General features: G+C 35.4%; 1 protein-coding gene and 1 non-coding gene across 2 annotated transcripts in view; one reads left to right on the top strand and one right to left on the bottom strand.

Moving 5' to 3' along the window:
- Positions 1 to 13,628, bottom strand: part of BRWD3 (bromodomain and WD repeat domain containing 3) — a 120,032-nt gene that overhangs the window by 93,325 nt on the left and 13,079 nt on the right. The window contains exon 6 of the mRNA XM_060138136.1: positions 12,176 to 12,274. Within this exon, the coding sequence (XP_059994119.1) occupies positions 12,176 to 12,274 (99 nt within the window). The remainder of the gene's footprint in view (positions 1 to 12,175; positions 12,275 to 13,628) is intronic.
- On the top strand, positions 2,665 to 2,771 carry LOC132514191 (U6 spliceosomal RNA). The gene has a single exon (XR_009538679.1). It is a non-coding gene; the product is annotated as a U6 spliceosomal RNA (small nuclear RNA).

The following is a 13,628-nucleotide window of genomic DNA, read 5'->3' as shown; positions in this document are numbered from 1 at the left end:
TTCATCTCACCTCCAAAATTTTGCTTGAATCAATCCAGTTATGTCCATTTCTGTTGCTACTACCCCCACACTCATCATCTCCTGTCTATACCTACAGTAAGAGCCTTCCCTCTGATTTCCCTGCCTGCCTCCTCCATTCTCTCTCCTCTCCAATTTATCCTATATTCTGCCACCTGAGCTGTCTTTTCAAAATAAAAATCCAATCATATACTTTTCCCATTCAAAAGTACCCAATGGTTCTTCAGTACCTGTAGTATAAAATCTAAATTCATTAGTGTAGAACAGAGGTTGGCAAACTTGGGTCCATAGGCCAAATTCAGCTTACCACCTATTTTTACAAATACAATTTTATTAGAAAACAACCATGCTCATTCATTTACATATTATCTAGAGCTGTTTTTACACTACCACAGAGTTGAGTAATTGCAACAGAGACCAAATGATCCAGAAGGCCAAAAAAAAAATTGACTATCTGGCCCTTTATCCAAAAATTTTGCTGACTCCTGGCACGGACAGTTCCGAATAATTGGGCCCCAACCTCCCTTTCCAGTTTCATCTCCCACCACAAACTCTAGGCTCTTACAAGGGGTTCTATTATGGCAACTAGGAAATATATATTACTTACTTTGCTGAGACTTTTGTGGAAAGGGCACTGGATTTGGAGACAAAGAACAGGTCCTGAAACTTAAGTTTAGATACTAAAAAAGCACCCCACTACAGTTGCATGTGAGCTAGATAATCTTTTTGTGATGATAACTCAAATACCAGATGTTTAACCTATGAGTCATTATTATCACTATCAACATTATTATCAGCGTGTGATCCAATATCATAATTACAAGTTACATTTGCATAACATTTTAAAGCTTATAAAGTAATTCCAAAGACATCTCATTTGAGTTCACAGTAATCCTGTGAGATCTGAAGGCAAGCATTTTCTTCAATTTGTAAATGAGGAAATTAAAGCCCAAAGAAACTGTCTTGCCTAACATCAATACATAGCAGACCCTTGGTTCAATCCAGGTCTCTTGATTCTAGTTCAACAGTCTTCTTACTTTTAAGTGCTGTCTATTTAATGACATTGTAGAAAATATATAATGAGCCTGAAATAGGAAATAACTATAACATCAAAAATTCTACATTATATTCCTCAATCTTCCCTCTACCTGCAAAAGACAGTGAACAAAATCGGCAGGGACTCTGGTATCTACTAAATTGGGTTTTACTGGAAAGTTCACCAAGAACCGAAGTGTTGGTTTGAGATGGCCACATCAGAGTTGTTAGACCACTCTTCTACTCCACTCATTATTTACAGTGGAGAAAAATCTGTTTGTTTTAAAATTATTGTACACTGGCATGGAATTTTGAACTGGTGTTAGAAAATATCTGTAGACCAAAACAAAAGATTTTCAATTCAACAGACTAAGAATATCCAGAAAAGCCCTTAAAGACAATAACAAATTGTTGTAGCTTGACCATGTGTTTTTAAAAGATTTATAAGAACACATGTTGAAAGAATCAAAACCTATCTGGGACTGAAAGAGTAAATGTCAGTTAGGACTGAAAAAGAAAAAAGCAGCCCTGCAATTAATCAGGCTGGGAGGACAGACACAGATAAAGCCAGCTGAAAAGTTAACAGGAAACACTGTTTTTCCCAAGGTCATGTAGCAATTGTAAAATATCATAGCGACCCCTTCTTTGGGTGATTACAGCTTTCTTACCAATGATGCCCCCATCCTCACTTTGGTATTTTCATTTATTACTGGAGCGAGATACCCAAGTCCTAAACCGCCCAGCTTCATGACCACACCCAACCCGTAGTTAATACCCACTTCTCTCAATTTACCTCAGAATCAGCCACCAATCCAGAACTAATCCTGGCTTCCTTCAGACACTCCTCAAAATTCTTCAGTGGTAAGCCAAAATTTACTAAAGACACTTCCCTCCTCCCTCTTGCCCAGAGGCCTTCCACGGTGCCTCAGCAGTACACTCCCTCACTAAGAGTAAATAAATTTGATTTTTTCAAACTACAGGCTTGTTCCTGGTGGTCTTTGATGAGACTTGCACAAGGTAAGTTATTTTGAATTACCCTACACATTCAGCAGTTTAGTACTGATAAAAGCCCTCCTCGCTACAAAACAAACAAAAACAAAAACAAAACACACTTGAACTGGACTTCCCTGGTGGTGCAGTGGTTAAGAGTCAGCCTGCCAATGCAGGGGACACGGGTTTGAGCCCTGGTCCAGGAAAATCCCACATGCTCTGGAGCAACTAAGCCCGTGAACCACAACTACTGAAGCCCACGCGCCTAGACCCCGTGCTCCACTACAAGAGAAGCCACTGAAATGAGAAGCCCATGTACCGCAACAAAGAGTAGCCCCTGCTTGCCACAACTAGAGAAAGCCCGTGCTCGGCAATGAACAGCCAACACAGCCAAAAATAAATAAATAAATTAATTAATTAAAAACACTTGAACCTAAACCAGAAAATCACTAACCACAAGAAAATTTCACTGCCGATAAGGATGAATAACTCACTGAATTCTACGGCTTATATCACAGGAAATATCTGATCAATGATGCTAAGAGATAATGACATCTACCATATCTTTGCCTGCCAAAGCCAGGAAACTACCATATCTGCTGGGAAAAAGAGTATATCATCGTGCTTGCTTCAGCAGCACATATACTAAAATTGGAAGGATACAGAGAAGATTAGCATGGCCCCTGCACAAGGATGACACACAAATTCGTGAAGCGTTCCATATTTAAAAAAAAAAAAGAGTATATCATCAACTTGGCATCAAGCTCCAGATAAAAACCAGATGTGTGCAAATGGGTGATATTATTCGATTTTTAACACAAATGAGTCACATAACTCTTGAGCAATTTTATCTGTCACCTACAATCTAATAACATGCTATACAAAGTGTTCATGAAATCCTTGTGTAATTTGCTAATTTTTAAACTTTAATACAGATTATATAAAAAGTAGAATATTTCCAATTCTTCTGCAACTGGCATTGAAAGATAAACTGAATTAATTGTTTAAAAAATAGGTCAAGCTAACTTCCATAGAAGCCATAAACAACCCAGAGAGTTTAAAGGTGCCTCTTTACCAGTAATGCTTTGGAAATAGCAGGTCTAGCTATTTTAAAGAATAATCTCAACCCCTTTGCTAGGCCAGCCCTATGAGAGGAATGAAGGACAAAGGACATTATTACCAAAAGCATGTTCTAATATGATGCCTATAGCATCAAGAAATGTTTTAAAATCCACTAAAACAACTTCATAACAATAAAGCAAAGTTGTGACCTTCTAAGAAATAGTAGTTATATACCTACCTCAAAGACAAACCTCAAGAATGTGGGGGTAGGGTAGAGGATGAAGGAGGGAGAGGGGTGCTTTCAGCAAAAGCTTAAGACAATCAAAACAGTACCAGGCTCAACCGATAATTGCTAACCAAATAAAAGACTTAAGGCTTTATACACACAAGGCAGAAAGGATTATTGTTCACAGATCAGACTTCTTACACCACACCCATCACTATCAACATCATCTTCAAAAACAGTTTTTCAGGAAACAAGCTGTATTTAAAGAGGGCTAAAATATTCTTGGATTAGTCTTTTCTCTTTTACAAAAAAGTCAATTGATTAACATTTGTAGTTTTATTTTTTAATTTTTATTAAAAAATAGCATATATACGACCTTATGATTGGTTAAAATGCAGTTGAACATATCAATCAACTCCTATAGGTAGAGAGGACAATAACAGACCAAGAAAATACTCTGCCAAGAATATTGGAAATTGACTCATGAAATTCAGTGTTAATTCCAGATTTAAAATGACTAGTGTTTTCTGTGTGAAACTTGGTTTGGGATTTCCCAAAATAGCTCTAACAACAAATTAATATAAAGTCTTAAAAGAAGCCAGAAAAAAGGGCAAAAATGAATTTTAATAAAACCTGAAAACTGTAGTAGAAGCACAACAGAATTATTTCTTTCACGGATTTGATGCTACTATGAATCAAATTATATCTCTGAAACCTTAACCACACAGAGTAACAGCTTCACACTCTTTAAGGCTGATGCCATTCCCACCCCTTAACACCCATCCACAGTACAATTTAAGTAAACCTAGTAAGTCCTACAGGCTATTGGTATTCATGGTCATTGAATGTCTTATTGCTAGGATAATATCATATAAGATATGGCAAAGAAACAATATTTCTAATTCCATTCAGGCTTTCTGCAAAGTTCACTTAATATAATTTGGGAATAAATATCCTAAATCTTTATTTTACTATCTTCTTCTAAACCATTTAATTTGATTTGGTTATCATACACAGACATTTTAATTTTAGACTGCCTTTTCCTCCAAATAAACAAATCTAAACTGTTTTACAGCTTCCCTTTGTGAACTATAAAGTTCTATTTCTATAAGGTACTGGGTAAAATGTATAGAACAAATACTAAAAGATCCTTTTAGAATACTCTGGTGTATGTTGAAAGAAAAAGCTAAAGAAATGACAAAGAATAATGAGGAAAGGAAAAAAGTGTTCTTAATAGGATTAAACAGAAATTATTTTTTCATTATATTTTACATGATCATACTAAGACACAACAAAATCTACTTTCTTTCAAATAAAGGAACTAAAATTATTATCCTAATATTAATACAATATTGATTCCAGAAATGGATACAAGGGGCTAAAAACTCATATAAGCTATATAAAACCATAAAAATGCCTTTAAAAGGGATGCTTCCGTTTCCATGTGGCAGCAATCATAGCACTTCCATTCATTTAATATTTAGTGAGCACTCACAATGTAGCACTTACAAAAGACTCTGAGTTTATATTCCAGTTCTAATTACTTGCAGGTGTGACAAGAATCCCTTGCTCCTCTCCAGATACAAGAAAGTAATAACTTTAGAAGCAACTTGCTTCATGCATAATTATCAAGTACAAAAAGGAGGAAGGTGAAGTGGAGGGAAGCAGGCAACAAAAAGCAAGGCTTGGCCAAAGTGTGATGCACGGGCAAGAGACGAGAACTACATAAAATCAGAGGGAGAATGACAAATATTCCTGGCAGAAACCCAGCCAACCTCAACCAAATAAAGTTTACCTTAGAGTACTTTCTTTCAATTTACATTTACATATTAACAAGAGGTAGATTTCCCACCTCCAAGTGAATTCTGGCTTTAAGTTGACATATAACCATACAATGGCCAATAAGTCAAGAGCCAATCAATGTTAAATGGAAGCTTATGGCAACAGATAAATATGAATTTGGCTACAGAGTTAATACAAGCCTCCTGAGTTGTATAAGTTGTAAATTACAGGCCTACTACATAAATTACAGGACATTGCTATATGTCAATTGTACTAAAGATAAAAGAGGTAAAAAAAGGTTTAGAGTCTTACAGCATCATGCCCTTGACTCAGTTTAGAAATACAAGCATGTACATTTGTTCCTTGGGTATAATGTTAAGTCTCAAACTAAAATGAACAAGGCATCTTGCTGCCATTTCTATGGATAATTTTATGAAAATTGTTTAGAATGTGATAATTAGGACAATTTCTGAAACTCTTACCATGATGGGTAATAACTATAATACTAGCTCTTCCAAATATTCATTTCAAACAGACATGAAACAGATTTTCAAAATTATTTCTGTACTGACAAACTCTCAAAGCAGAGCTGTACTTGTATGAAATTATATTTTCAAGTTTTAATATGACCACTACAAAGTTTCCAAAACAACTACTAATTTTTAAAGGGATGAAGAAATAACAATACATAGTGATTATAGTGCAAGATCTCAAACAATACTACAAATATTAATTACATATGCCCCAGGATTTCTTTCAGTGGCATTAGGTATTAATACTGTTTTGAAAGAAAAAGACTCACAGGCATAGAAAACTTATGGTTACCAAAGGGAATGGTGGTGGGGGAGGGAAGAAAAATCAGGAGTTTGGGATTAACACATACACACTACTATTTATAAAACAGAAAAACAACAAAGACCTACTGTATAGCACAGGGAACTATATTCAGTATCTTGTAATAAACTATAATGGAAAAGAATCTGAAAAAGAATTGATAGATATACATATATGTTACTGAATCACTGTGCTGTACACCTGAAACTAACACAACATTGAAAATTAACTATACTTCAATTTTAAAAAGTTAAAAAAAGAATAAGACAGGGACTTAATATGAAAAGTACTGTTTTGAATTTAGTTCAATTTTTTTCCTCTGATTTAATTTGACACAATGCAAAACCAACTTGATTAGTCAAGCATACAGCTAATGAGGTGGCATGACTGGAGCTTAGACCTGTAATAATGTAAATATAGGCATTGTTGGTCTTGCCCTATAGGAATTTGGAAATTCATTCCTGGTAAATTTATTTATTTATTTTTCCTGGTAAATTTAAGTACACATATATTTAAAGTATTACAGCTGTTAATCTGGAGAATGTAATCTGGGAATTAACTCCCAAGTTCCATTCCCATGCTCCCTCTCCTCACTTCATTAAATTACTAAATAACATTGCTGATTAACTGCACAAAAGATGGGAACATTTGAATAAATAATCCAATATAGTAGAGAGTACAGAAGGTCAGAATTTTATTGGTTTTGGCCAAAGACAATTGTAAAACTTTAATTGGAAAGAAGTGGCACAATATGATCTTTAAAGTGAGTTACTAAAATCATAATAGGAAATGCTAAAGGCAGTTTCTAAGTACAAAAATTGGAAATATTCCAGGTTAAGTATATAAAGTGAATCATTAGGCAATATATTATTACCAAATTATGCACCTATCCAGAGGGCTGCTTACGGATTCCCACACTGGTCTAGATCTGCACTGTCCATTGGCTATATGCGGTTACTGAATGTCAAATTACTTAAAGTTCCATAAAATTAAAAACTTAGACCTCAGATACAATAGCCACATGTGACTAGTGGCTACTGTTTTGGGTATCACAGGATAGAACATTTCCATTATCACTGAAAGTTCTATTGGGTAGCACTATACTATATAAAATACCAGTTAAAGTGAGTGCCAAGAAATAACTGGTACAATTCCAACTATACTGAATAAAATTTTAAACGTGGGACATATCTCTTTACGATAAAAATTCTACAGAAAGTAGGAATAGGGACTTCCCTGGTGGTCCAGTGGTTGAGAATCCACCTTCCAATGCAGGGGATGCAGGTTCGATCCCTGGTCGGGGAACTAAGATCCCACATGCTGCAGGGCAACTAAGCCCATGTGCCACAACTACTGAGCCCACGCACCACAATTACAGAGCCCACATGCTTTGGAGCCCATGCGCCCACGCACCACAACTAGAGAGAGCCCATGCAATGCAATGAAAGATCCCGTGTGCCACAAATAAGACCCGACGCAACCAAAAATAAAATAAGTTTTTTTTTAAAAAAGGAAGTAGAAATAGAAGGGAACATCCTCAACCTGATAAAGAGCATCTACAATCATACTTAATGGTGAAAGATTGCCTGCTTTCCCTCTAAGATCAGGAATAAGGCAAGAACATCCAGTCTTACCACTTCAATTCACCATTGTACTTGAGGTACAAGCAGTTCAAGGCAAAAAAAAAAAAAAAAAGCACTATAAGGCATAAAAGATTACAAAGGATAAAGTGAACCTGTCTTTATTTGTGGACAACATGATCATCCATGTAGAGAATCCCAAAGAATCTCAAAAAAGAAAAAAAGGCTATTAGATCTAGTTAGTGAATTTTGGATTAGCAATATACAAAAAAAAAAACAACAACTGTGTTTACTAACAACAACTGGAAACTGAAATTTTAAAATATACAATTTAAAATAGCATCAGAAACCCTTAGGGAAATATCTCACAAAACATTGCTGTGAGAAATGTAAAAAGACCTAAATAAATGGAGAATTATACTATGTTCCTGGAATGAAAGGCTCAATGTTAAGATATTAATTTTCCCCAAATTGATCTACAGATTCAATGTAATCCCAAACAAAATCTCAGTTGCTTCTTTTTATAGAAATTGAGACACTAATTCTAAAATTATACATTGCTAGTAGGAATACAAAATGGGATAGCTACTTTTGATATAATTTGATAGTGTCTTAAAGTTAAACCTGCACTTACCATATGATCCAACAATCCACTACCTAGCTATTTACCCAGAGAAAGGAAAACAGATGTTCATGCAACAACCTGTACAAGAATATTTATAGGCCTTTATTTATAATAGCCAAACTCTGAAACAACCCAAATGTCCATCAATAGATGAATGAACATACAGAATCCAGTGTACCTATACAACAGAATACAACTTGGTGAAATGATATGCATGAATCAAAAAAGAATTAGGTCTAAGTGAAATCAAACAGACACAAAAGGCTACATACTATATAATTTCATTTAGATGACATTCTAAATAAGGCAAAAGTACAGTGATAGATTAGTGGTTTCCAGGGATTGAGGAATAGGGCATTGACTGCAATGAGGCATGAAAGAAATTTAAGGGGTGATAAAAATGTTCCATATTTTATTGTGTTGGTGGTGGTTATACAAATGTATTCATTTGTCAAAACTCATTGAACTGCACACTTAAAAAGGCAGAACTTGGGAATTTCCTGGCGGTCCAGTGGTTACGACTCAGGGCTTTCACTGCCAGGACAGGTTCGATCCCTGTTGGGGGAACTAAGATCCCACAAGTCATGCGGCGTGGCCAAAAGAAATGGGGGGAGAACCTTTTTATGTAAATCATACATACACCATAATATATGACTTAAAAAATAAAAAATGATGTGGCTAATCCTTTATCTTTTGAGTTCTAAGTGTAGATCTGTTATAAAAGGAAGTATTGGTAACATCTGACCATGAAATGTTTTTTTTTCCTTTGGCCGCCCCACACAGCTTGTGGGATTTTAGTTCCCCAACCAGGGACTGAACCTGGGCTCTCGGCAGTGAGAATGTGGACTCCTAACCACTGGACCGCCAGGGAATTCCCCATTAAATGGTTTAGAAATAGACTGGAAGGCAAGCAGTGTAACGTATGCCAGTCACATACTTCTCTGGGCTTTGGATTTTTCTGCTCTAAACGGGGGTTTGCAACCCAGTTTCCTAAATCTGCTCCCAGGAAACTTTCAGAATGTTACAGGTGTTCTGGGAAAAGGATTTCCACTGCCAAATTACTTAGATAATGCTCCCCTTAAGATGATTCACAATGCATTTCAGCATATGAAAGGATCTGAGCAGTCCTACGTGCATTCATTTCTTTCTGTATTTTTTTAAACTCAGTGTTTCCCACATTTAATTGACCAAGGAACCCTTTTATCAAGAAATAGTTTTGCTAAAAGTTCTTTCTAGTGCTAAGATTCTGTGATAAAACCTTCAAGACTTACCTTCATGATTAAGTTTTATTTATACAGGGAAACTATAAAACTGATTTTAAAGTAGCTATGGAAAGCTGTACCCCACAAGGAGAAAACTGTCTCAAATAACAAATTTTAAAAGATTTTCTACTTATCTTGTTTACTTTCGTAGTCAACTCCTGAGTTTTTATCAGGTTCTGAATTTTAAATATGTTGAACTTAAGTATCTTGACTAGTATATACTACATGAAAATACATCATGATTGAGTTATCTCTATTTCAATAGCTCATCCCCAAATAACATGGCAGATTTAAGAATGTGAAAGCATCAGTGACAGGGACACTAAAATTCCTAAGCAATTACCATTATGAATAACAAAATGATTGTCAGAATGTAAAGCATTTACTGTACAAAACCAACAGAAGTTTGAATGTATATGCACAGTAGAAAGAATTTTTTAAAAGAGAAGGAAAGAGGGACTTCCCTGGTGGTCCAGTGGTCAAGACTCCATGCTCCCAATGCAGGGGGCCTGGGTTCGATCCCTAGTCAGGGAACTAGATCCCACATGCCACAACTAAAGATCCCACAAGCGGCAATGAAGATCTCATGTGCCACAACTAAGACCGGGCGCAGCCAAATAAATAAATATTTTTAAAAAAGAGAAAGAGGGCTTCCCTGGTGGCGCAGTGATTGAGAGTCCGCCTGCCGATGCAGGGGACACGGGTTAGTGCCCCGGTCCGGGAAGATCCCACATGCCACAGAGAAGCTAGGCCTGTTAGCCATGGCTGCTGAGCCTGCACGTCCGGAGCCTATGCTCCACAACGGGAGAGGCCACAACAGTGAGAGGCCTGCGTACCGCAAAAAAGAAAGAAAGAAAAAAAGAGAAAGAGAAGGAAAGAAAGAATAAAGAAATATTGAAAACCTAATACTCTACAGGTTGCTCTTCAGTGCTTCACATGTGACCACTGAAGGAAGTATAAAGCATATAAACAATGTTGATAGTACGACTAAGACTATTATACCTTTTGAACATAAATAAATGCATGAAAAATAAAAGCTATCTCAATTCAATTCAATAAATTAATTATGAATAAAGCTTAAGGGAAAAGTGAACACCAGAAAATTCTGGATGATAAACTGCCCCTGAAAATTAAAAACAAATAAAAAAGTTAAAAACACCATGTCCAACTAGACCCAACCCAGTAGTCTACTTTTTCCAGTAATATCCAGGCTATGGAAGAGTAGTGTTAGCAATATGTATCAAAGAATCCAATTTATCTTAATAACACTTATGAATCTTTATCAGTGACTTCATCTAAATATTTTTAAAAATTACTTCTAGTCTAAATTTATTTAACCTCTTTGGGTAAATAAGTTCTATAAGCTAATTACATAAAATAGTATTCCTTAATAAAAGTAATCTTATTTTTCAATTTGAATTTAAGGCATATTCTCTAGGCACTAGGCACTATATAAAATAATGTAATTTTTCAGAAGAGTGAGAAAATAGGAAAAGAGTGGCAGTTACTCATCTTGCTGCTTGGTTCTGTACATTCTTTGCAAGAATTAACTTTAGTATAAATGGATTTGTTAGCTAGATCTCCTCAGGAACCACTACTATTATTTCTTCATAATGGTCTGGCCAGAGATGACCCAGGAATAATATGAATGGGACATGTGAATTTCAGTAAACTACAAGTGGGAAGGGTGATTTTTTCCTTTTAATAAAGACATAAAATTTATTACATCATTATAAGTTTGGCAAGCAGCTATAAGCAGAATGTACTTTTGCTTCCTTCTGAAATCTATCTTTACATAGTTCCTGTAAAATCTTTGAGCTCAGCACAGAAATATGTAAATAGACATCCATATGGTAAAAAACACCTGAAATATATAAAAAAGGAAATGCTTCTGCTAAGAGGAAAGAAAGAAAGAAAGAAAGAAAAAGAAAGAAAGAAAGAAAGAAAGAAAGAAAGGAAGGAAGGAAGGAAGGAAGGAAGGAAGGAAGGAAGGAAGGAAGGAAGGAAGGAAGGAAGGAAAGAGAAAGAGAGAGAGGGAGAAAGGGAGAAAGGGAGAAAGAAAGAGAGAGAGAGAAAGAGAGAAGGAGAGAAAGGAAGAAAGGAATAAAGAAAGGAAGAAAGGAAGGAAGGAAGAAAGAGAGAAAAATAGAAAGAAAGAAAGGAAGGAAGGAAGAAAAAAAAGAAAGGGAGGGAAGACAGGAGAGGAGAAGAGTGGAGGAGAGGGAGGGGAAGGGGAAGGGAGAGGAGGAGGAGGGGAGGAGGAAGGGAGGGGGCGGGGGAGGAGGGGAAGGGGAGGAGGAGAGGCCAGGGGAAGAGAAAGAAAGAAAATGAATTTTAAAAAAAGGTTACCTTTTACAAAACCATGATTATATTTGCTTTACATAAAAATGCTTTAGGGCTTCCCTGGTGGCACAGTGGTTGAGAGTCCGCCTGCCGATGCAGGGGACACGGGTTCGTGCCCCAGTCCGGGAAGATCCCACATGCCGTGGAGCTGCTGGGCCCATGAGCCATGGCCGCTGAGCCTGTGCGTCCGGAGCACAGGCTCTGCAACGGAAGAGGCCACAACAGTGAGAGGCCCCCGTACCGCAAAAAAAAAAAAAAAAAAGCTTTAAAAAATCTGGACCAACCATGAAACTCTTCAAGAATGTAAGCAGTTTGTTTATACTTCAAATTTAATTCTGGTACGTATTTTTGGCTGTATAATGAGTTCAGGAAGGAACAAATTAAGAATATGTTTATAACTCACATGGACATTACTCACCCACATTTGGAGGTTTCACATAATTTACAGGTAGTTCTGGAGGTCTGCCTCTATGTAGAGCTGCAAAAGCAGAGCCATTCCATAGCGTACTCTTACAGTCTATACAGAAAGATTCAAAAGTTAGTCAAGGCATAGAACAGTTTTTTTTTAACTGTACCCTAGAGGCAAATATCTGTTTTCAATTTTATTTATTGAAATACATTTTAACTATTAAAACCACAATAAGAAATAACATGCATATGTTTAAAAGTGTTATAATCTATATTATGATAGGTGAACACCAATGCCTTAATATTATCATCAGGATATTTTATTTCCATGCTGATATAGAACCAAAGCTTTTATTATACATATATTTGAATCTTATGTAAATATGTCATGGATTAATAAGGTTTTAAGTTTACATTGGTCCCCTTCTTGATCTTTAGGCTTATACACATCTGCTCATATAAAACTGTATAAGCAAGGAAATGAATACAGCACAAGTATGCCAGGTAAAATTCAGAAACATTTATACTTCGTGTATGCTAATGTTATGGAGCGCCTGCCAGCTGTGCCATAACAGGTAACACTGCATATCAGATGATAATTGAGTAAAAATAGTTGTGTTTTTTATCTTTAATGTTTATGTCAAAAAATTCAAGCAAATACAAAATATTCCTAATAATTCAACTTTGAAACAAAAATATTCTACTACTCTCTTGAAAGGTTTCAAATTAACTGAATTAAAGAATTTCCTTAAATTAAGATATTTAAAAACTTACATCATTTATGTAACTATTTATATTTGTAAATTAGGATTTTTAAAACATTATGCTAAAAAAACAAAACATAGAAATAAATTGGTTGCTAGATCTGAAGTATTTAATTCACTAAGGCATCCTAAATGCCTAATTTCACATTTTTACATTCAGAAAATTCTATCTATATAATTTACATATGGGGGTTCCGTGTAAAACTTTGGGAGAAATCTGTAAAAGACTGAAAAATAGTGGAGTAGAGAAACTGTTACTGAACGCTGATGGATTGATTTTTTTTAATATTTTTAATTATAAACATAGTTATATATCATAATTTTCATTTACCTGTTATGAAATACCCAATGTGATTAGGATGATATCAAGACTCAAAGATTAAGAACATCAAAATGTAATGAAAGAATATTTTATGTATTTATACTGTACTAATCAGAGCAGCAATCTTTTGAGATTTCTATTCCACAGGATTACAAAGAGATTTTATAGTCTTTACCTCTATAGTATTCACTGTTTTACAGAAAAGGGCTCCATTTAGGCCTCTAAAAATTTACTTGTACACTAGGAAAATAAAAACAAGATTGGCAAGATAAGAAAAACTAAAAGAAAATTAGTATTTAGAAAAGCATGGGAACATTTAATTAACATAAAAACACACTACTCTCGACTCCTTCCTCTAAAAACTGTAAAAATCTTAC

This window comes from Lagenorhynchus albirostris, chromosome X (assembly GCF_949774975.1).
Source record: "Lagenorhynchus albirostris chromosome X, mLagAlb1.1, whole genome shotgun sequence".
Classification (NCBI taxonomy): Eukaryota; Metazoa; Chordata; class Mammalia; order Artiodactyla; family Delphinidae; genus Lagenorhynchus; species Lagenorhynchus albirostris.
Note: the sequence above shows the minus strand (reverse complement) of the source record. Positions and strands in the feature narration are given on the sequence as shown.